The sequence below is a fragment of the Anser cygnoides genome, chromosome 26 (genome assembly GCF_040182565.1).
Source record: "Anser cygnoides isolate HZ-2024a breed goose chromosome 26, Taihu_goose_T2T_genome, whole genome shotgun sequence".
NCBI lineage: Eukaryota > Metazoa > Chordata > Aves > Anseriformes > Anatidae > Anser > Anser cygnoides.
Genome location: NC_089898.1, coordinates 469,039 through 493,496, shown reverse-complemented (window position 1 = coordinate 493,496; position 24,458 = coordinate 469,039). Strand labels below are relative to the sequence as shown.

The 24,458-nt window shown below is 46.0% G+C and overlaps 1 protein-coding gene across 4 annotated transcripts in view; it reads right to left on the bottom strand.

Moving 5' to 3' along the window:
- Positions 1–24,458, bottom strand: part of ZMAT4 (zinc finger matrin-type 4) — a 99,607-nt gene that overhangs the window by 15,732 nt on the left and 59,417 nt on the right. For all 4 annotated transcript variants that reach the window (XM_013194451.3, XM_066983375.1, XM_013194452.3 and 1 more), the window contains 3 exons: positions 18,357–18,513; positions 12,169–12,396; positions 3,759–3,855 (listed from right to left, as the gene is read on the bottom strand). In XM_013194451.3, coding sequence (XP_013049905.2) covers positions 3,759–3,855; positions 12,169–12,396; positions 18,357–18,513 — 482 coding nt within the window. The remainder of the gene's footprint in view (positions 1–3,758; positions 3,856–12,168; positions 12,397–18,356; positions 18,514–24,458) is intronic.

Here is a 24,458-nt window from a genome sequence, read left to right as displayed (position 1 = left end):
AGCTGAAACCCCAACATTCCTGAATATAGCCAGCTAAGCTCTCCCCATCAGACCCCGCCGAAGGAAGAACAGGTCAGCCGCGGGCGAAGCAGCCTCCGACCTCCTGCCCCACTGACGGGGCTCCGGCACCAGCAGCACCCGTGCTGAGACGCAAGGGAAGGTGCAAACGGCACGGCCTGCTGCGCAGTCATCCAGGGGCTGCCGTACAGCGGGTTATTTAAAGCAACTCCAGCAATGCCTTGGATGTATGGTGCCCTCTGGAGAGCCCTCTAGAGCTATAATAAATATCCACTACTTGAGTTGGTCTTCATAAAAGTTCTTCTCTGCCTAAGCAGCTTTTCAGAAAACTCTACTGCCTGGTATATGTTGGGTGCTACCAGCTTCCAACTTGCAATCACCTTCCCTGTTAACCTGTCCCAAAGCTAAATCCCTCTCCTTTACAACCCCTTTTTTATGATATTAAGTATGACAACTACGTAAAATGTTTTGTTGCCTTGGCAACTGCAATGCACCAGCTTCAATCTGGGTTATAAGGAAGAGGACAGTCTTGACACTAACCCACAATAATGAGAATAGCAAAAACCAGTGGGCAAGAAACTAGACAAGGCACGTGGCTTCCTTACTTTCCACACACGTGCAGAGCAATTTGCTTCCCCTGCACCCATGAGAGCCAAGCTCATGGACAAGGCAGCAGTGGAAATGAGTGCAGAAGAGCCACATCTGGATTTCGAACTGAGCTTTCTGTGCGTGGAAGAGGTAATCATTTGCAGAAAGCATAGTGTAAACAAACAGAGGCAGCCCTGCCAAAATCTACCAGGCTTGTGCAGCTCCACTCTCCCTTTGCGTTGGAAGCAAGGCTCAGCAGAGGGCTGGTGCCCCCTTTGTCACTTGTACATTGGCCAAGATACAATGGAGAATCCCCTTTCAGAACGTATTCATTTATAGCACTAGAAATGAAGATTTCTTCATCTTTGTCTGCACTATAGATGTCTTCTGTAGTCAGGAACACAGCCTGTAAGAACTGCTTTACCTTTCCGAATTCTTTCACTGCATGCTGTTACCATAACCCACAGAGCCGGCCCTGCATGAGCACTGTGTACGTGCTCTGTGCGTGCAGCAAACGGAAGAACCAGGGCCACGAGATGCCCCAGGCTCATCGCAGGGCTGCAACCCCTGGCCCGGCTGCTTTAGCAGCGCAGATGGCTCTTAAAGACCCCTTAAACTGGAGGGGGGGGGCTGTGCTGGTTTGGGATAAAAGATTACGGTAACTTATTTCCTCAGTCCCATAGAGAGGACAATGAAGTTACAAAAACGCCTCTAAACAAGGAGAGCAAAATCTGGTTACACGCTAATTACAGGGTGGGAAGAGCTTTTGTTTTGCACAAACCGAAGCTGTCGATCTATTGTCTCCCATGCTTCTGTGCTTTCCTATAGGAGCTGGAGAGAGCTGTGCAGTACTCAGATACTTAGGCTCAAAGAAAATTGTATAAGAATGAACAATGGATAGAGGAAATAAAATAATCAGAGCAATTTCCCATAGAAATTGGTCAGACGAATGTCTCTAATTGGCATTTCATTATTACATTTGTAACACACTTTTGTGTGAATTTATTACTTTGTTTCCTCTTGTACTGAATGCCTATGAAAATCCCTTGGGACAAGATTTGAATCATTACCAGTGAATGGTAAGAAACTAAATTTAGAAAGTCTGATAAAACTATTAATCTGTAAAAGAAGGAGGTCCTTAAAAGTCCTGCAGGCCTTTGAGCCACTCTGGTGATCCCTGCACAGGCTGACTTGATCCTCATGGAGATGAGAGAGGAATGGGCCTTCCTATCAATAATTCACGTTTTTTCAGAGCTCCGGAAAGCTCAGGGAACATCTGGGAGTCCCACTGCGCCTTGGCCCTGGAGTTGCACACTGTCGTGTGGCTTGCTGCCATCCAAGTGAGGCGGGCGGAGGCACCAGGAGCCCCCAGATGCCAAACCCAGTCCTCACTGTCCTGGGATGTTCAGTACATCATACTCTGGTGCTTTCCTATTGCTCACCCAGTGCCCCGGTGTTTCTGGTCTGGAAGAGTCACTCTTGTGACTAATTGCAGGTGACTGAAAAACAAAAGGAGAAGGTGTGGGTATAAAACAGAGAACGAGCAGCACCCACCCATGCTGAAAACAAAAAGTGGCACATCTCTTCTGCACAATCCTATCTCCTATCCATGGGGCTGCTCTGATTTGAAACGAACTCCTTTTTCCTTTGCAATAAGAGCAGCACCAACAACAGCAATAATAATACAAACTCAGAAAGACTGGCAGGGGAAGGATAAATTACAGCTCCGTGCCCCGGCAGCACATCACAGCTGCTCTCATTTCAGGTTTCCAACAGGAAGAGCTGTCAGCTCTATTTTCCTGCAGTGGGAATTGGTTGCGGCGGGTACTGACACTGATCCCATCAGCACTGTCCCTGCATGCTCAACCTGCTGGAGCGGGGATGTGCCATCAGTTGGACGTACCAAAAGAGAACGGGGAGGCAAGAAATTAAGTACTGAGAGTCTCACAGGGAACTCGTGGCAGAGCCTGCAGCCACGTCTTGACCGCCTCGCCTCAGCCCTCTCCTCTGCAAAGCCATCCAGACCGGGAGGTGCTGCCGGAGCAGTTACGGCCGCTCAGCAGCTGCCTTTCCCTCCACTCCATCCATCCTTTGCAAAGAAGGGGAGGCAGAACAACACCTCATTAGAAAATCTGACGCCATCAGTTCCTTCTGCTAATTAGGATCCTGAATACGACTACATGCTCAGGTCCAGGAAAAGTAATATCTGGAAGACATTCAAACACTCTGTGAATAAACAGGGCAGAGATAACATGAATATTACAGGGAATCTTTGAAGGTCTGACATTAGCAGGAGAAGGGCTGCATTTGTCCTTTGGTAGCTTAAGCAAAATGAGACATTAGTGCTTACTGCCGGATTTGATCATCCTCCCTCATCAATCAGACTGCACTTAAAACTACCTGTAATATTTCAGTAACTAATACACCTTTGATATCCCTCTTCTAATCTGGGCAACCCTCGGTACTTCAGCCTGAAATGGTTCCCAAAGCTCACATGTAAGTGTATTAAGAGAGATTAGTTCATTCATCTACTCTTTGGTACCACATATCTCTATCACTTCATTTTAATAATTTGTACTAATTGACAGAGCAGATTTCCTCTTATACTCAGAAACTTGGCTAGTATGTAATTGCTCTAAGTGATACCACAAACATTTTCAGCTGGAAACACCTGAGCCCATTTTGCTTCCAGTGCCTCTCCTGAGGCTTAATACACAAAAGAGGCTCCCGACTCGGTATGGCATCACACCAGATGTTGTTAACTTCTTGGTTCACTGCTGCTCCTTTGTTCTTTGTCCATCCCAAACCAACACACACTGTTCAGTTTTGTGAGGATGGGCAGATATTTGGGTTCCCAACACACTCCGATATGCTCAAATCAAGCATTTCAGCAGGCAGAGACAGCAAACCTTCCTCCGTGCCCTCACGCCGCGATGGGCAGGAGATGGCGAGCAGACTGCGCTGCCCTCGGGGGGCACCCGGCCGCCCCTGGGCTCAGCCCGCAGCTCCCCCTCCATGGGTGCCTCCAACATCTACGTGTAACACTGGCAGCGCCTCAGATGAGGAGCATAGAGCATTATTTTATATATTTGCCTGTTCACCTAGGTAGACACAGACAGACAGAAGGGCCCCAGGAGCACGGAGATACCCACTTGGTCTGGTGCTTGGAGCCCTTCAGGTGCGCGTGGTACTGCTCTATCGAGTTCAGCGTGACGTTGCAGATGTTGCACGTGTAGCTGCGCTTCAGGCCTGCAAAGAAAAGCCAGAAGTGTTAATTGTGCACCGGCTGAGCATTTTGGAGTAGGCTGGGGGCAAGCTTAAGGCTATGTAGGGAGAAAAAGCACCTCTATACTGCAGAAAATGGCAGAATTTGCTCTTACCCATGAAAACCAAGGGGGAAAGTGAAGTAATTCTCATCTTGCCTACAGAGAACCATGTGGGGAAAATAGAACAGTGGTAATGCCGAGAGAAAATGCATGGGTGGTCACCACAGCTAAGGACCTATTCCTCCTCTTTTGCAGGTGCAATTTGCTATTCCTCTTTCCCTCTGCCTTTCTGCTCCACACAACACAGGCCAGGGGCTGTCACTGTCACTGCAAAAGGCATCTGCCTTAGGAAATGTGCTGAGCCTCCTCATCCTCTGAAGGAGAGAAAGTGAGACTCTGCCAAGCAGAGGGCTTCCCTTCCATTCCAGGTCCCTGGCACAATCCTGCCTGTGCCACAGACTGTTCTGAATCAAAATGGCAGCTAGAAAGTGCAAATGGATGAAGATGTCTGAAGAAAAAAACTACCAAAAAAAAAAAAAAGCATTAACCCTTGCCCCCTGCTAGCATCTAATTAATTAGAAGGCACTCAGATCTTGTGTTTCGTTTCCTAGACTTTCTCCTTACAGTAACCTTTCTATTTACTTTTCCAGTCCAGGGTACACAAGCATTAGGGAAGCCTTAAAGGAATATTTGTAAAAGGCATAGAGGGAGCAGAACCAAGCAGGGTTCAGAGGCAACTCCCTTGTGGAGACCGCAGTCCCCACAGCTCACCATCGCGGGCACCTCTCTCCCACGACTCTCACAAAGCATAATTTTGCTCACACTAATGAGTACTGAGGTCTCATTTATTCCTCTGCTCTTCTGTAGCATGCACAGATCAGGGTGTTATTCCTCATCATTGCATTTAGAGGCCGGACCACTTAGGGGCTTTTGTTTTCTTCTTTCTTCCTCCTTTTTTTTTTTTTTCCCAAAAGGATCAACTCACATCTATCCACTGAAATGAGAGGCTGGATTTGCTGAGCACATCAGCTGATCTCCAAAATCCAGGCACCCAGCAGCCTGTGTCTGAAGGCTGAGCTGCAAACCTGGCACGGGTTGCCTGGGGGCCATCCAAAAGCTGGCAGCCAGGAGCTCGTTTGCCTGACAGATTTACTGTTGGCTGCAATACCTGTCTGCACCCCGACCACAGAGCAGCCCTGGCTTTACTAATTTTAGCCCTCCATGGATGCAAACAACTATTCATAAAGGCGTTACTCTCACTGCTGGCCAGCTGAGCACCACTGAACTAACATTGCAGTGCGCTCACAGTGGAAATGTTATTAGGAACTTTTGGGGTTGTTTTCATTTGTTTTGTGCCTGGGTTTTGTTTGTTTTTCATTTTTAACATCCAACAAATCTCTTAGCTGCGCCTGCTATTTTCCATTTTCCTTTTTTTTTTTTTTTTTTAATATGGCCACAGCTACAAGTCATTTTCCAAGTAAATACCTCACATTTTGTTTTATTGTAATGTAAGTTGCAGAGAGCTAATACAAGTTAATGCAAGAGCAGGCAGCACAGGGGAGTGCTGGTCTCCACCGAAGTGCACCGTAACATGCATGCAAGCTTTATCTGCTGCCAGCAAAGAGGAGACAACTGGTGTCAGCAGCACTGAATCAAAGCACATGGACACCTCCAGGAATACGGAGGCGGGGGGGGGGGGGGCACAAAAGGGTGGAAGCTGCATTCCCACACTGGGCCAACCAGCCCCATGGGAGAGACACTTAAGCTTGAAGAGGAGCACTCACAATTTCGTGCACAGAAAAAGCACTCAGAGTAGGCAGCATTTCTCTGCTAATTCACCGCTCTGTGTCTGGGCACAGACCGCAGGGCAAAAAAGACCCAGACAATTAAGCAGATTCACGCACATCTCACACAGAAGCTGCAAAACGATTTATGAGCAAAGTCACAAAAACAGTCTCTGCACATTCACTGGAATACATCCAAGCTGAAGAATCAACAAAATTCGCCTGTGCTTCGTCTATTACCTATGATCAAATCTCAAGGCTCCGAGACATTCACTGCAGACAAGACATTTATTCACCTCAAGAGTGTGCACGCACAGAACATGACCACGAGACCCTGCAGGGTTATCAGGGCAGTCACAACGCAAATAAGAGCATGATAACAAGAGATGAGCCACCTTTCTTTGGAGATATTCCCAAGTTACATACAAACTGTGTCTAACTGTTGTGTAACAGCAAAAAAAGCAAGAGATGGGAGATGATTTATGCATACAATAAAAATTGCTCATTTAAAAATTGTAATAGCTTTTACATTGCTAACAAAGTTTGTTTTTTTCCGCTGTCGACTGGGACTCAGACTGGGAGAGTTATTGTTGCTTTTCTTCTGATACCATCCTTCCCACTGCATGTTGTTTCAGACCTTTTAATAAAGTGAATTGTCCTGGTTGTATCTCAGGGAACAGGGAATTTCGGAGTTAAGAAAAAGTTCAGGGTTAAGGATGGAATCTCTGTACAGCAAAGCATGAGAAAAACAGGCACCTGTAATGCTCAGAGAAATACAAAAAAATTATTCTCAAAGTCTTGTGCTAAATAAAAACCAATTTGTCATTTGACAATTTTCTTCCCTGAAGTGTAATTTAATGATAATTAAAATATAATTTAAGTTAAGGCTGAGAGCATTCTCAGTTCTCAGCAGTACAACAAAATCAAGACTTTGCCTTCTCTGAAAAACTGAAAATCTAAAAATAATAACATAGCAGACAGACAAAAATCAGAATTAGAGGCAGAGGAAAAAGGCCTTTTCCCAAGACAGCTTGCTGCCCAGTGGCTGGTCAAAATGACCGATATTATTTTAGGTTCGCGTCAGTGTGTATTTCCTGGAAAGATGCTCATTTTGGTCCACTTCTGAAGTATTTATTCCTAATGCCCTGGTACACTCCTCCCTCCCTCTGGAAAGGACATTAGCCTGCTTTGCACATCACGGATCAAGTAATTATTTACACACTAATGTTCTGATTTTGCCTTTCTAGGCAGGTTTTCACCCAAACCATTCATTAATGACTTTTGCAATCACATCAGAACACAATACTGTCGAGAAAGTTTCTCCACACCTGCTAGAGCTTTGGGGCATAGCAGATTCAACTTGTTTCTCTTTTATTATTATTTATTATTATTATTTCTCTGTCCCTAAATGAGGAGAGGCAGACCACTATCTGGATTCAACATTTATTTTTTGCAGGAGGGATCAGAAGCCTCTTTTAGGAAATCCAACAGCAGCAGCATCTCCTTGCCCTTCGCAGCACCCAACTCCCACAGCGCCCTGGCTGCTGCTGTGCCCCAGTGGGACCCACGGGTGCTGCAGCAGAGGCTCGAGGACGGCTGGGCCGAGAGCATCCACGCGGTGCCAGCAGCATGCCGAGGGACCGCACGGCAAGGACAGGCTCCGTGCCCACCCAGCTCCACACGCTGTGCCAGAATGAAGGGCAGAAAAACACGAGCAATTTCTAGTTTCTATAAACGGAGCAAACTTGGCAACAAGGCGCAAAGGGTCAGTACAACTCAGAGTGCCAGAGTGCCCGGGAAAGGATAAGGCTCTCTTCTCTCTGCTGTGTACATACCATTTAACTCCATTATTCTTTCACCTTGGGAAAAGAGTACAGTGGTTTCAAAGCAGAATTACAGAAACAGTCACTTCTGTGCCGCATCTAACATGTTTTTACTGAAAAGACAGAGTGCGGCTGAATGTACATTAAATGCCTGTTTCCCTCCTGGATATCCTTGAAAAAGAGAGATGGCAATCTGAGTGTTCTTATTGCTGTTATGTAGGGCAAGACTTGACATAAATTAAGCATATAAATGCAGGCCTAAGTGTTTCCAATCCTCTGATTCTGTTGTCTCCCGTAATACCCTGGATGTAAGAGAGTGGTTTCTTCTCTCCTCCCCTCTTTTGTATTTTAACATCCTAGTAATTCCCTTGGCATCACAGGCAGTATTAACATCACTGACATTAAACATACATTGGCATTACAGTAAACCATTGATGCTAAAGTAATTTCTGTCCTGTTCTCCCAGAAATAAAGGGAATTGCGAATTTCAGAGTCTCTGTGGTCAGGTTTCTGCTTTGCACTGATTCGCTTCCATGAAGATCTGAACAGAGCATTTCAACCTTAATTGAAGGGCTCAGCTTAAAATGCCAGAGTTGTGGGATTCTTACCATGGGCTGCTGAGCTCTTTAAGAACAGTTTTAATGTACCATATAATAGTCTCTTTGAATTTCCACAGTATTATTTCTTCAAAGAAATTGTTCAAATACTTCGTTTAGAATAAGTAATGTACAACGTTATCAAATGTGATCAGTTTATGCTTACCATAATTAACCGTATAGGATATACACAAACCATTCCCCAGCTATGTCTTACAGGCTCTCATAAAATCACATTTATCTTTTTTGAACATCAGACCCTAGCTAGACAAAACAGCCCCACTTTGTTCAAACACCTTGAGCATCTCTCACCCAGGAATTTGGCCCAACATAAAGCTAAACATCTTTAAAAATATTCAGGTGAGTACTTGAGAATAGGAAGTAAGCTATAGGGCAAAGGTATTGAAATAGTCACCTACATCTTCGTGTGTTGTGATGTGGCGTGGCAAAAAATCACACTGCAAATACGTTTTTGGATGCTCTCCTTACTGAATGTACTGGAGATGCAGCAGCAGTGGCTTTACAGCCAAGCTCTGACCACCACTGGCGTGCACATTGCACTGGGCTCTAGGAGGCAGGGACCACATACGCTTGTGCCACAGCACAGGGCAAGGGATGGAGGAGGCACCGCAGCAGGGACAGGAGGTGCCTTGGCACCTCTTGCAGCAGACCAAGCCTTTGGACAATGCCATGACCCCAGCAAGGCAGAGACCAGGACTGTGGCCTAAGAACCAGGCAACACTTTAAATTAAGGTAATGAGGTTCTAATGCTCAGTGGCTAATTTAATGGCAGACACTAACAACAGCCTTACTGAATCTTAATTACTTGTGTAGGTGGAAACACCACCAGCGACTAGAGTTCCTAACTGGGGACACCGATTTCTTTCCACAGCATGTCAGAGCGTCTCGCAGTTACAAACAAGGGGTTGCCCGACCTGCCAGCCGAAATCATGCGCCCTGAGACGGATTTGTGGAGCTGAAGCCTCAGGTGTGAAATGGACTCCACTGAAATTAGACACAGAATAATAAAAGTAGCCTTGGATAAACTGCAAGATGAAACTAAAAGCAACAACCACCTCCAGAACATCAAAATTAACAGTATTGATCTCACTCGAGCTTACCAAGACTGCCAACTCGGTTGAAACTAGTGTCATAAAATGTGCCCAACCAAAGCCTGAACAAAGTGTGCTGGAGTTGAGTATCAGCACAGAAGGCAGTCTGCAATGCCAAGGTGGTCCCAGCCAGAGTAGCTTGTTAGTAAAGTCTGTGTTCTGTCTATACTCACATTTACTTTTGCATCCTCGTGACGTCAGCATTCTCTCCCCTGAACCATGACATGCATATAAAATTGAACGCACTCTTATATCCATTAAATAAAATATTAAAAAGTAAAGTCATTAATGTCATTCTGCATAAAATGCACTAAAACACATTCCAGGGGAGTACTTGTTAAATCACTTCTTACTAACCAAAAGCAACAGCACAGTACAAAAAGTATTTATAAGGCATACAAGGAAATTACGAGCCATGAAGGAAAACTCAGCTCTTTGCCTGATTTTTCAAGATAGCATCTGCACCTCTGACAATTTACCTTTGTATGGAGAATACAAAGGCTGTAGGTGACAACAACCCTGTGCAACCATTCTGATTCTGCTTTACTGCAGAGGTTGCTGTATTTTATTCTAGGGTTTCATGGTGCAATCCCCTTGACAGGCACTGGTTTGGGCTCTGGTGCCTTTCTTGTTCACCAGGTGCCAAGTGCTCTGGGAAGACGACTCATGTTCACATGGTTTACAGCATCCCATTTACAGGCTGGCCCCGAATCTGTGTCCATTACTCAGTAAAATTCAAGTTTCACTGGCAGGTACCAGAGAGAGCCAGCAGAAAGGCGAGACCCAAGCTGAAAGGAGCTGAAGTGGTTCAGCTCCCTCTGCTCTGCACTCTGCAGCGCCACTGTAATGGCATTTAATTTTAATGCAACCCTGCCCCCACTACTTAGATCTCACACAAAATCATCATTCTCAATCACCCTGAACAGCACCCACCGCTTGGCCGAAGCATTCAGACTACGTGACCGAATGCTCACATGCATCGTAGCTTTACCTCGGAACACGCTAGAGAAATGGTGCTGTTATTGAGGCATCTTTCTGCTTCCCCCCTCCCTTTTCTCATTTCTGAAAAGAAGTAAGATTTCGAAATCGCAGGATGAGCACTTGGCAAGAAGAATCAATGTTTTTGTTTCCCATAAATATCAGTTGTCCAAAAATATAACTCTATTCTTATTTCTCCAAATACACATTCATATTTATCAATAAATATTTTATTATAGCCATTATCAAAGCATCAAAGGCTGCTGAAATGTTGTACTTCAACTGACACTGCTCTTTCCAGGCTTACACAACACATCAAATGTTAGTCTCCCACAGTAGTCAAAATAGAATTAATATTTAACTTGTGCTGGGAAAGCCAGGGATAGCATGGAAAGGAAATGAGTCTGCATTCTACTGAACGCTGAGGTTGCAAAACAAGCAGAGGGAACAGAGAGCACACGGCCATGACACCAACCGTGTCCTGCAGACACCAAACTGCAGGACACCAAAATCAACGGTCAAACGAAGTCTCAGCGGCCAGCACAGGACAGGCTGCCATTGGGTAACTCTGAACGTTTTTCTTGAAGTAATATTTGACACAATCTGCCAAAGTAAACTATTTCCTTGGACATCCAGGAGATCTCATTCTGTGGTTTTTTTTTTGTTTGTTTGTTTTTTACTGCATAGGTCTGCCTTCCACACCAGTAGAGACCAGCCTTAGCCAGTCGCATACAGGAGAGCAGTAGCCTGCCCTGTTTTCCTTGGCCTGGCCGTGCAGCTCGCAGCACCCAGAGCTCACCTCTGCCCGCGCTGCGGGTGCTGGTGCTGGCAGGACGCACAGCCCTCCGACTTCAACTCTCCTACGCGGGAGCTAAATGAATAAAAAACACTTTGCCGTTGATTTGTTTACAGTTAGTGACATCTTCAGCCACTCCTGAGCTTGGCATGGTTTGCAGGACTAAGCACTTCCATGTTACCGTCCCAGGTTTTATTTCCCCGTGTATTTTCAGCAGTGGGCAGTGACTCAGCCGCATGAATCATTTACGGCATTGTGAGTCACACCGGGTAGCACACGAAGGATCTGGATAACCATTACAAGGCTTACTGGAGATCAAGAAATGCACAACATAGTGCATAGTCATTAGTAGTTAAAGGAAAATTATTTCATTTAGCAAGGAAAAAAAAAAAAAGGTATCTTAAAATGTTAATGCTCTCCCGTATGGTTTTGAAAATCAAACCTGTACTTTTTCCTCAGCCCATTTTAGTCAAACATACTGTGTACATGCAGGATTATAATTGGAGACCACAGAGAACACTCTTTCAAATGGAGGTCCTTACCTAGTCTCCTGTAATTATATCTCTATATTAAAAAGGAGCTTTGTTCAGAGTTCAGTGTGAGGCCACGTCCTCAGGTGGTTTAAATTAGCACATCTCCATAAGCACACGCAACTTTAAGCGAGCTAATGACCAGCGTCTGTCTGCCACCAACAGATATACCAGCAGCAGGCAAGGCAGCCGAGGAGGCTCGGGTCGCTCACTGCCTGGACCAGCCCAGAAAGCCACCCTCCCTTCGGCAGGAACACAGCAAATTTCTGTTTAACACACCGACAGCAAACAATCAACACTGCTCTTGGGCTGCTGGCCCAGGGTGCTGCAGAGTTTCACACACACCGACCAAGTCACAGCAGACGCCGTGTACCCCCTCTCCCTGCAGCAGGGGTGGGCTCTGCCTGCAGCAGCGGAGCAGCCCAGCTCTGGGCTCCCAGCCGGGCTGAGCGCTCTGCCCTCATGTCCTCTAGGCTCGGAGGGATCATCCAACACTCGCCCAAGGACAGGTGTACTATCAGATGAGACTACTTCAGGGAGAGGCAAAAAAAAAACACTAGAAAACAACTTCCAAATAATGCCGCTGAACCGCAGAGCGCCATCTCAGCAGAGATGCTCTCTCAGCAGCGTGAAATTCAGAAGGCAGCAGCCGCCCCCTGCTCTCCCCTTGCCCTCACCTCTCAGCTCGCCAAGGTCCAGGGTCTTCCCCAGCTGCTCCAGCAGGTCGGCTCTGGCCGCGTTCTTCTTGTGCTTCTTGCCGTCGTAGTGCTGCTGGGCCATCATGGGGTTGTTGAACCAGGCCGCGCACAGCTGGCAGTACCGGTCCGAGTCCCTGCGCTGGTGCGGCGAGGACACCACGGGGGGACGGTCCGTGTGCGGCTGCTTGAGGGAGCTCAGGGCCGTTTCTGCAGGAGGGAACACTCGGGGGGGTTAGCTTTCCACAGGCGACTGCTGCCACCTAAATAGCCCCAGACCCTGAAGCAGATCCTGCACTAGATGCCGGGGATAATCAGCAGTGGTTACAGTGTCCCACCAGATATTCCAGATGGCACTGCTTGGAAATGTACCGTTTCTCATAAAAAATAAAATAAAATGAAAAATTGCAGTTACACAGCTCATTGTTGTTGTGACTAAATCTACTAAATTTCCCCTGCTTAAGTTGCTACATCCAGGAAAAATTGCCAGTGGAGAATAAACAAAATATGCAAAGCCATCGGCTTCTCAAGATAGAGAAACAGATTTATAATATCTCAGGATTCTTATTTTTCAGTGTATTTGGTATTGGAAAGAACAGGGAAAACTGTAATAATTTTAGTATAACAGATGGAAAAAGATACTCTATATTCAGACCCCCTCGTTCAAAGGTTTTCGTATTATGAAGTGACAAATGCAGCAATCCATGACCTTAATTTAGTCCCATTTCCCCTCAGATTCACCACAAGGCTGTCTGGGATAACAAATGTGATCCAAATAACTTCAAAAGAAAAAACGGTGACAGGTCCTCACATAATGGAGCTGCACCTTGTTTGCCGTAAGTTTCCTACTTTGTACAGTATAAATCACAAAACCATGGGAAAACAGTTTCGAGTAGAATAAAATTTAGATAGCATTGGAACACAAAACCACACGACCAGTACTTAATTATCACACCTCATTCCAAAATTCCGTTTTATGTGACTCTTTTTTTTTTTCCAGATGAAATCTCTGCTATCTAAATAATTAACGAACTGCGCTCTCTCCGTGCTACAAGGATAGGCAGCTTCTAAGGCTGCAAGCAGGAGTTTAAGGCTCGCCTGTAACGGGGAGGCCCCTTGCTGCTCCAGCTGAGCCCCAGCAGAGCACGGGATGGCAAGCAACGGAACCACCTCAGTGCCTGGTGCCAGGAACGGCAGCAGGGAGCACAACAAACCTCTATTTAGACACACAATAATGACCCAAGCCCAGTGCACTTGTCTCCACAGCTCCAGAGAGTTCACGTTGCTGTAAGTCTTCTGCTGATCTGTTCGGGATTGCACGCCTATTAACCTTCCTCAGGGAAATCATATCTTACAGATCACGTTACTTACAACCTTATCCATTTCCAGGGTTTTATGAGCCTCTATTGTTTTGATGACACCTGCCAAGGTATCAGATGTTCTCTGCCCGGATTATTGCTGGTTGTGAGGCACTGTCATCCTCCCGTCCACGTCTCTTTTGGAGAAACGCCTGAAGAAGAATTTTCTCACTTCTGCTGATGTGACCCACGCCCTGCACAGTGCTAGCAGAACGAGCTCTTTTGGGCATTAGTTAATGAAGTGACCGCCTAATTGACCCCTGCTGAAGACGTTTGTTCTGCTCGTTCTGCTGTCTAGCCAACCGCCTGCTCGTTGCGTTTGGATTGATTTCACGCAGGGCAGCGACGCACGGCCTGCGCCTGCTCCAGCAACGGTCCGCACCTCACCAGGCGCCGTTGTCCTGCTCCTGCCTCTGCCCTTGGCCACAGGAGTGGCCACAACCAGAGATGCGCAGGCTTCTGGCACTGCCCGAACAGACGGCTACTGCGGCAGCCCGGGAGCTCTGTGATGTATTCGACATGCCACTTGCCAGGCCCCAGGCTACGAAGTTAAATCTAAGGGATCCTTTACTCAGCTTTATCCCTGTTTACGTGTCAGCTACCGCCAGAGGGGAACCATGGGAACCAGAGGGGAAGCTCTTCGCTCCGCGGAGCTGGTGGTGTCCGCAGGAGTTACGTCTCCCGCTCGCTAAGGAAATACGACAGCAGCGTGCCATGCTGCTCGGCTGCCAGCCGGACAGCCGGTACCGTGGCTGTGCATCCAGGCCTGTCCCGGTGCTGTTGGTGCTCACCCGAGTGCAGAGCAGGAGGGAGGGTGTCCGCAGGACACTGCTGCTGCGGCGGGGATTGTGCTGGTACCCCCCGAGTCCCCCAGCCTCGCATGGACCCGGCGCCGTGCTCCGGCACGGGAGGGTTTTCCTCTCAGCTCTCACAACACAAAGCATTTTCTCGTAAAGCCACGTTCCTCAGGGGCAGTTTACAACTACAAGCAGTCCTAAGGTGTGCTGAACCCAGTCTGACAACTAATGAAAACATCGTGTGTCTTCCAAATCCTCCTGAAGAGAAACAGATGAAAGTTGACTTCCCCACAAACGTGGATTTGTCATTTGGTTATTCAGCACGTAACTACGACAGAACAGGAAACATCATCATTCCCTGAGCAGCAACATGAAAATTAATAATAAACACAAGACATCAAATGTTAAAAACGTTGCTCTGTCCTAACACAAACATAAAAGCTGCATGTTTGACTATTTCAAGTACTTCAAGATGCTAAACAGCTCACGACAGTCTGCCTTACATTCCCGTTTGCTGTGGGAGGGAAGTGAGAAAGCCTTACTTTGCTGCATGAAGCAAAACACAAAGTTAGAAACAATTTAGCACTCTGGCAATGAACTAATGTTTGACTTATTTCTTGCATGCAAAGCTTCTTATTCATAGCTGTACTTAAATGGCACCCAACTTGTCATCCTTGCCACTCTCCAGGAACGGAGCACGAGAAGGAGAAAGTAACTGAGCCACAACAAAGGGGCACTGCAGGCACTCGCGCTAGGATAAATGGAGGTAGCAGCTATTTTTCCCCCGCAGTTCTTTATAACTCAACCTGGTGACTGGATGCAAGCTGATGGAAGATGTTGGAAATGATTGGAGAAATTCATCAGAAATAGTGGTGACATAAAGCCTCTGAGGGCTACAACCTAGTACAGCAGAAGCAACAGAAAATCATCACCAATATTTTGCTGTAGCGATGAGAGATCGCTTTCCTATTGTGAAAAACCTTACTGCTAAGGCACTCCTCCCTCTTCTGAAAGCACCAGCAGAGAAATTGGAGATCTGTATTTCATTAGGATGATAAAATAGACAGGGAAGGTGTAGCCCCGTAAAGAGGCTGTGAATAAATCTAATTTTCTATGGGACTGGTGAGACAGAAAACACAGAATATTAAAAAGGGGTTTGTTCAGAGGCAGACTGCAGTCATCAGTGCGTGCAGCACGTGTCTGCAGAACGGGTCTGCAACCTTTCCCAAAGCCAGCGTGAAGAAAACTCCTGCATAAGGGAATCACAAAGTGCCTCTGGATTCCCTGGTAGGAACACGGGGGCAATGGAACAGCTCCTGCACCGGGCACAACATGCGCTCAGGCCTTGCGCTGCTCCATCTGCACAGGGCACAGATTACTTCAAGCTCAGGATTTATGCAGCCTCCATGGTGATGCTGAAGAAGCGTGTTGTGTACCAGTTCAGTAGAGACGAGACGAACATCTCACCTTGCAGCATGGGAGCTCCTCGGAGAGCCCCTGAACTGCTCCTGAGTGTGCTCAGCACTGCTCTGGCACCACGCTGCTTGCCGGGACGAGTGCTCAGCGCTCAGACACATGCTCAGCCTCCCCAGCTCATGGAGGAGATATCTGCAGAAAACCTTCCTTCTGCCACTGCCCTGATGGACACGGATGAGAGGCGGGGAGGAAGCCACGGGGCTGTACTTGGAGAGAAGCCGCTCTGCAGAGGTGAAGCCGAGGAGGATTTCCAGCCCCAGGCCATCACCGCAGGTCCCACGGCACCTTGTGGCACAGAGTGCTTCAGGGTCGATGCCGCTGCTTCCAGGAACTGTGACTGGGAATGGAACTCCAGCTGCAGATATTTTTCAAATTTTTCACTTTCATCGAGAGGAATACATGTTCCCCAATGCTTTTTTTTTTTCTTTTCTTTTTTTTTAATTGGAAAACACTGCTCTTCAAACAGCTCTAGAATTCTTTATGAATTTTCCCTGCAGTTTCAACTGCATTCATTAGTCTTCATTTTTTCCCCTAAACTCATTTTGTCACTATGCTCCACAAAAGCATCTGTATGTCTGTGTGAATGAAATGACTTCTAGAAAGATGGTTGTGCAAAGAATTTCACAAATCCATTTCTCCCTTTACAAACACATGCCCTAATTAAGCAAATGGTCAATTCAGAGTTTCACAGTTACTCAGGGTAGCAGAATACATTTTTGTGCAAGGCTGCAAATCACATATTGCAACCTGAAGGTCGTTACCCATTTTTACTTGCCTAATACCACTAAAGTACTTCCTTAGATTAACTGTATCTGTTTAATCTCAGCCATAATAAAAGCAATTGGGAAACTTTCAGAATATTTTAAGCTTTTTTTTTTTTTTTGGATGAATGAATGAAAAGATTATGAGAGTTCAAATGTTTGTGTAGAGCCTTTCTCACTTTTGTTTGATAGCAAATGGCATTCCAGTGGAAGAATGCTGAGGAACGCTATAGGAAGCCCAGAGAAATGCTATGTCCAAAGAGCACATTTCTGAGAACTGCTGGAGAGCAAGAAGGTGCTTATTAACATATTCCTGTGGCTCAGCTTCATCAGATCAAGTATCTGGGAGACTTGATGAGTCCTCAAGTTATTCTTTCCTAGTGATTACTGCAGCTGAAGAGCCCATTACTCACAGAGCATGTGGTGCAGATCACTTATTGCCTCTGTGAGGCTGATCCAGATGATTAAAAAATTAGATAAAAACACAATGCAAAGCTGCAGCTCTTTGAAAGTCATGCCTTGACACAGCCCGGCAGCCCCTGTACCTAACAGCAGCATAGCACAGCTGGTCGCTGCCAGAACTCAGAGACCCTACGTTAAGCCAGCCCCGTGCTGCTTCAGAGGTCTGTAGTGCAGCAGACTGTACGATTTGTCTCATCTACACATTGTCTGTCCATGCACATCTCTGATTTTATTTACAGAGGTGCCAATCCCGCTGCGCTGGCTCCCATGGGTTCCCCAGCCACGTGCCCAAAGGACCAGCGAAGTTCTCAGGTGCATCTCAGCAACCTCAGCGGGGACGCTGCCACACCTTCATTTAACAAGCCTTCTGAGAACACCCTCGTTAGCTAAAACAAGCAAGCCACGATCTAATGCAAGTCCCTGTATACCCTCAGGCAAAGGGAATAGCATTTCCCAAGCCAATACCGATAAAGGACAAATGATATGCATCAGCATCGTCAGTCTGTAAAGTTAAAAACAACAACAAAAACACACAGGCAGCCAAAAAAAACCTTATTTAGTCATTTCTAAGATTTATGCACATCTTGTTAGGCAGGATATAAAATGCCCAGAAAAATTTATATTGTTCTAAAAGAAGCGCCACCAATACTAACAATGAAGTACAGACATCTGTCTGCAGGGCTACAGCACAACGGTGCTGCCTGTTTAGCATGAGGAATACATTGTTCAAGTGTCCTCTGGCCTGACCGCCCCAGGGGAAGTTTTGTTTTACAGTATATTAGTGTTTTGCAGGGACTTTATGGTTAAGCAAACAATAAGATGGTTAAATTATTTGATTCAAACATTCGACGTTTTAAATGTGAAGGTTAATAGGCTCACATTATTGGAATCACTGTGGAGGAAAGCGTGAATACCTGTCTGGGCAAAACTCAAAAGACAATCGATCCAAAACATTTTTAAAGACTACGTTTCCCTCTGAGGTAAAAGCAAATGGGATTCTGCTCTGTACAGTAACAGGAAAGGTTTATTAAGTGTATTAGCTGAGCTGTCAAATAACTTTTGATAATTAAAGCGAGGCTCAGCTATTTGTGCCCAGCGGAGATACTGCCTTCCACAGAGCAAAACATTTCCGAAACACGGAACCAGATATAGGGCTCTCACAGAAAGGCCAGCGCTGGCTGATAAGCCACTAATCTACGTGAACAAAGCAGACAATAACGAGTATCAGCAATTCCTAAAGGTCGTTACAAGAGGGGCGCAAGCAAGGTGCCCGTGCGCTGCCCCAGCCCGCGCCGGCCCCACCGCCTCACACCTACCTGCGGCCTTCAGTGCCGGCGGCTCACCTAGCAACAGTTTTAACCTTTTGGCATGGATTTTCCCTTGGTAATGCGATTCAGCCACCACTGCTGAGGTAAAGGACATGTTACATAGTGTGCAGCATTTGTTCTTATCCACCGTGTCACCATCACTGCCCTGGACGGAGACAAAAAAACACAAAAAACAGGTGCATCAGCCCACCAGGCAGCCACGGGGAAGCAGGGGAGGACTCCGGGTTATGTCGAGGACGTGATTTCCAAGGGTCTCCTGCTCCATTTCTCCCCCAGACTCCGTGGGTATCCGCACAACGAAGCATCTCAGTGCGAAGGCTGTGTCCCTTTGCAAGCTCCTGGATGTCAGCTAATAGATGACCAGAAGTATTAAAACTTCAAGAACGTGACTGTATTCCAGTCCCAGCAAGAGGTTCTCTCTGCTACAGTGATGTAGGCAGGGCTCGTTCTTCACAGTTACCAGTCACTGCATTTTTATTTTTACAAATAAACCCTGATTTAATGAGAATATTGTCTCCATCACTCACTAAAGTTATTCTTGAAAGGATAAGAGCCAGCACGTCTCTGGCCAGCCGTGTAGCTGAGCTGAGACCTATCGCTCTTAGCACACCCTGTGAGAAAAAGTGGATGCAGCTGAAGGCTGTCAGCAAAATATCAACACTGCTGCCAGCAAATGTTTGCGAACAAACAGTATCCACAGATACAAGGGTAACCGTACAAACAACTATTAAGCAGGGGAAAGAGGCGCATTTGCACCATTAGTCACAATTAATTATTCAATCCATTCCATAAAGGAAATAAGGATTGCATTTAGGACCATATATGCATGGCCTCTCTTTTCAGAAGATCGCAGTATGGCAGGTTGGTTGCCTAGCACAGTTTCTAAACGATCACTTTTGAAAATACTGCTCCGTGAAGAGCAAGATCTCTCCAAAGCTGGGAAGTGACCTGCTGTATGCATGCAGTTCGCATCCTGGTTCATTCTCCGGGCAAGAGGCCCCATGCCATGGCAAGACTGCCTCCAGGGACAAGCCATCTGGAGGCAGTCAGGTACTTTTATTCTTTTTTTTTTTTTTTTAAACAAATATTCTTCCGACTGCTGGTATATTGTCAAAACAGAAAACAGTCTGCTTTAGAAGCTGCAATCTTCACTTCACAACGAGCTGCAAATGCATTTTGCAATTCATCCATGTGCAAAGATAGAAGACGCTCAGGCGTTTACTGGGGCACCCTGTTTAGCCCAGTGCTGGCCACACAGCAAAAACGCACTCAAAAACCCAGTTCCCCTTTGTCAAATTTCATCCTTCTATTTGGACAGAGAATGAAGGTCCCAGCTTTTTAACTCCCCCATGCAAATGCGTGAGACGGTTCTAGCCCAGACTTCTCCCCAGGTCACACGCAGCACCGCCAGAGCCCCAGTAGCGCTGCCACCACCAGCACATCCCGACCAGCGTCCGGCCGGCTCCTCCAGACATGTCCTCGGCTCTCACGGACGGTGCCCCAGAGTGCCAGGCACACAAGCTCCTGCCCCGTGCAACCCCCACGCAAAGCAGCACCGCATGCAGTGACCCTGAGTCACGCACCGGGGGTGCCCCCTGAGCCCCCCAGCAGATGTGGAGCAGAATAAAGGCACTGCAAGACCTGGAACAGCGAACTGATTGTGCAGTGGCACCCAACCCACTGTTTAAGATCGTCTTCTCCCAAGAAATAAGAACAATTAGAAGGAGGACTGATTTTCATTGCTTTTTTGTTGTTGTTATTAACTATAAATCAACTTAAACCTTAGGAAGAAATCTCAAGAGGTGATAAGTACTGTTCTGGGTGTAATTTGCACTTCTTTTAAATAGGATTCTCTCAACATATTTTATGTCTTCAAAGAGAAATCACTTGAAAGTTAAGAGCCGAGGAAAAATTCCCAGACTCTATTGATCATCAGAGGTGGTAACATATAAAGAGGCTCCAACAGAGCTCATTTGAAAACCTGATACACTTCAGTGTTTACGCACTAGGGTCCCTTCCTCTGCTTGCTCTGCTCTTCGGTGATGTTTTTTTCTTCCCAACCTACTTTCACAGATACACTGCTTTAAAAAAAAAAAGAAAAGCGTTCAAATGACCCTCAGACCCCCCAAATTCACAATTAAACCAATCCACTACACATTTATCCTAGATCACTACACATCTTATCCAAGCTCACTGATGTTTCTGGGTGAGCATCTCAAAGCCCGGGTGGGGATTTCACCACCAGACTGGCATTTGCTTGACGAGCAGTGGCCCTAATTTCCTGGTCAGTCCGAGAGCCCCAGGCTTTGCCTAAAACACAAACAGACCCTTGCTCTAACAGCCAGCCATTTTTCACACCCTGAATGCTGTTCTTCATTAGCAGTATCGAGACGTTTGGAGAGACCTTAGGTACCCGCACTTGCAGCATTTGTCGCAGCATCACCTTCCTTGGACTCTGCACTATGCTGTCCAGAGGCTAGACCCAGCCCTGAAGGGTAATTACGCCTTGGTGCTTTGTCAGCGGCTGTTTTACCTGTAAACAGATGGGCTGGGGGGAACCTGACCCCGGTGTCTTTTGTCACCTGTTGAATGACGCTGCGTTGATAGGATTGTGCAGCCAAGCAGTAAAACAACGTCGCTTGTCGGCCAGATCACGCAGGGGCCAGCGCTGCCGGCAGCCCGGCCAGCCCGGACCAGGGCAGGAGCCCCCCACACCCCGCAGCACCCCTGGGTCCCTTCCCACTGCTCACCTTGCCCTGCTCAACCTAAAGCTGAAAACATCTCAATTTAGCTTCCATAAAACCCAGACCAGCAACTCTAGCCCCATGCTACATAAGCTGAGCCAATGTGCAAGGATTTTTTTCTACTGTTTGGTTTTGCAGTTTTCTCCAGGCAGTCCCTTCTCTCTAACCTTTGCAAAGATGTACCGGTGACAGGGCTAATGACCTTGCATCAGCTGAAGCACAGCACAACATGCACAGCCTCGGAGATCAAGTATCTGTTTCCCAGGGCTGACATTGCTCCTCTTTCCCCCCGCTCTGCAGCAGCGCAGGCCAGCCTAATTCATAGGGCTTCTCTTTGTAATATTATACATTTCAAAGCAAATCTTGTACATCCAACAGAATTAACTTCAGTTATTCAGATGCCTGTTAACAAGCCACTAAAAGGCATAATCCTCACACAGGGCCAGGCAGTTGCAGTCTTTTACTGGATGTTGCTTAAGCAATCCTCAAGAAAAGTGTGGATATTTAATCCATAGATGCAAATCTGCTGTCTTCATTTCCTAGTTTTTATTAAGAAGAAAAGATTATACAAACCCTTGAAATACAGCAATATAAAACACACCACTCAAGGCACTGCAAAGTGTCTTTTAAATTTGAGTTAATTCTCTGTGCATGAAGAAGGTGCTGCTGTTAAAGCGCGATTTCCACAATGCTCTGCATGAAGTTTAGACCGCTTGCCTGCTCTTTTGGAGCCTGCTCTTCTTGTGGTACAAGCAAAGAGCAAGTACCAATTTATGGCAATCTAAATCCGAAACAGGCTTTAGGGAGCATCTTAAGACCTATAAATCCACTGAAAAAAGCCAACCCTGGATGAAGTGAGGGATGCGTTTCACAACACAAGCACATGTGCCAGAAAGAAAATGATGATTAAAGCAACTCCACCATCTTACAGTACAAGTAGGGCTAGAAAGAATTGGAAGGCTTTTTTCCCAGCCCAAAGAGTTCATTTCCTAGCATATCAGAAATTTTCATCATGTTTGCCCTGATTATAACTGGGGTCCTACTTTGTTGGGTTTTTTTCAAGTGAGAAAACCCTGACTAAAACTAATTCTGAGACTTGAGGTTATGACTTCCAATTTCAGAGTGGCCCTGACACAAGCTGTGACTTTCTCGGATTGGTTTCAGCTGAAACACTAAATGGAAATTTAAAATGAAATGTCAACCATCACTCAGTACACCAAAGGCATGAGATTTGTCCCTTCTCCCCATAAAAAAAAATAAAATAAAATAGTAATGAATAGTCCAACAATTAGGATGTCACCCAGTGCAAAACTAATTGTATGTCTAGGTCTTACTTTGCAAGGATAATGGGTGTTTTAGGAATGCAGAATATTTTTATACTCCTCAAATAGTAGCATATACAACCCTTCACACCACTGAGAGGCCAGGTAGGAAATGTTGTCTCTTAAATGATTTCATCAAGCATCTACAGCTGCAGAAACTTTTCCTTCTTATTGTCATCTGGAGAAAGACAAAGTATTTTTGTTTTGTGGCCAAAAGGATACAAAAGAAATGGCATACAGTCATGTAACAGTGCAGTTTTTGATGAAAGAAGGCTAATACTCCCTTTTTAGTTGTGGAAATTTAATTGGTTTGCAAGGATTATTTCTAATATTCATTAAAGTCAGTATGTCATGGCTTGACTAACGTTGCTAGATATCCGAATTTGGCAATACAGCTGCGTTCTGTACACAGTAAAGATGTTATCATGCTGCCTCAGAGATGTCCTAAATATTTCTGTACTATTTAAATGCTAAAAGCTTGGATAATAGCTGATCAGCAATAGGGCTACTTTGCAAATACTGCGCTGTAAATGTTGGCAGATTTTCCCTGCTATATTTTTATAATATAAATAATTTCAGAATGTAGGTCTTGCATAGCATATCATTCACCTGTTTCATAAGGACTTATTCAATTCATGCCCCATTAAGGGCTGCCCTTGGCACAATCAAATAGCAGGAAACATAGAATTACCTTAGTCCTCACTGTGCCCTTTCATAAAAGAAATGGGAATTTGTTCAGCTTTGACTTAAGGTCTGTTTGGTTCTCTCTGTCCACCATATCCATGTGCTAAGGTGCACGTGCAGGCCTGGGGTTTCTCGTTTGATGTAATGAAGCTCATTAAAGAATTATGTTCCGAGTCTATATGTGCGTGTCCACTCTATCTTTAACATCCTGTAATTAATAATTCGGTAAAAATAGTGTGAGATTCTGTTGTTATGGGGTAGATTGCATCTGCAATTACCCTGTGTGCAACATAAAAGTTCTACTAAAATTTTAATTACTGTGTGAAGGAGCTTTCAGATCCCTTTGGCAACACTCGCAGGCTTCTTCCTTTAATTAGAAGATATCTCGCTAAATATTGATAGCATTAAGCCACAGCCACAGTCGCACAGATCTGAAATGGCTTGGATGCTATCTGCTGGAATCTCATCAGCAGCTCTCACACGGGCCTGGGAACACGGGAAAGAGCTGAATGAATAATTCACGGAGAATCATTCACTTATAAATGTAGTCTGCCTTTATTGCCCGACAAATGGCTGTGGGCTGGTCTGATTGCCTCACGTCTGTGTTTATGTGAATGCAGCTGAAGAACCAATCGCATTTTTTTAAACTGCAGACTGATTGCAAAGCCTCCACGAGGAGCCTTTCAGCTGCAGCACCCTGTTTCCATCGACTCATAGAAAAAATCAGGTCAGAGGAGACCTGTGGAGGTCGCTTTAGTCTCGGGTGACCTTTCCGGTCACGCTGTGGTTTCCAGCTGCATCATGGCACCGGGACGGCAGGGACACCTGGAGCTGAGTCCGAGCGGGGGGCACAGGGTCCGAGGCACAGTCCTCCCTTTAAGGCCCAGAACACACTGCACTGCCCCCAAAGTGCTGGACAAACAGTAAGTTTTGCAGTTGCATATGAAAAGCTGCTGGCTTCGAGCACAGCAGCTCTAAAGCCTCGGCCAGAGCCACCGAGGAGCAGCCTCCAGCCTCCCGAACACCCAGCCATAAGCCTCCCTGCAGCAATTTACCCTTTCTGACTTTCGCACAGTCTCTCAACAGCAAAAACCAGGCCATTACAGGTAGTTTGGTCTTTGTTAAACTAAATAAATGCTGGATATCTGCAGTGAAAGAGCATTCAAATAACTAAAAATGCAATTACTGTTGCTGACGTGCATAATATTTCTTGTACAGTTTATTGAAAATTATTTCCAGTTACTTAGCATTTCAGCTAATCTAATGTTACCTCTGGGTACTTGGTTATCTGTAGCTGTTACAGAAAAAAAATGCACAGAGTCAATGATTCACAAAGCAGT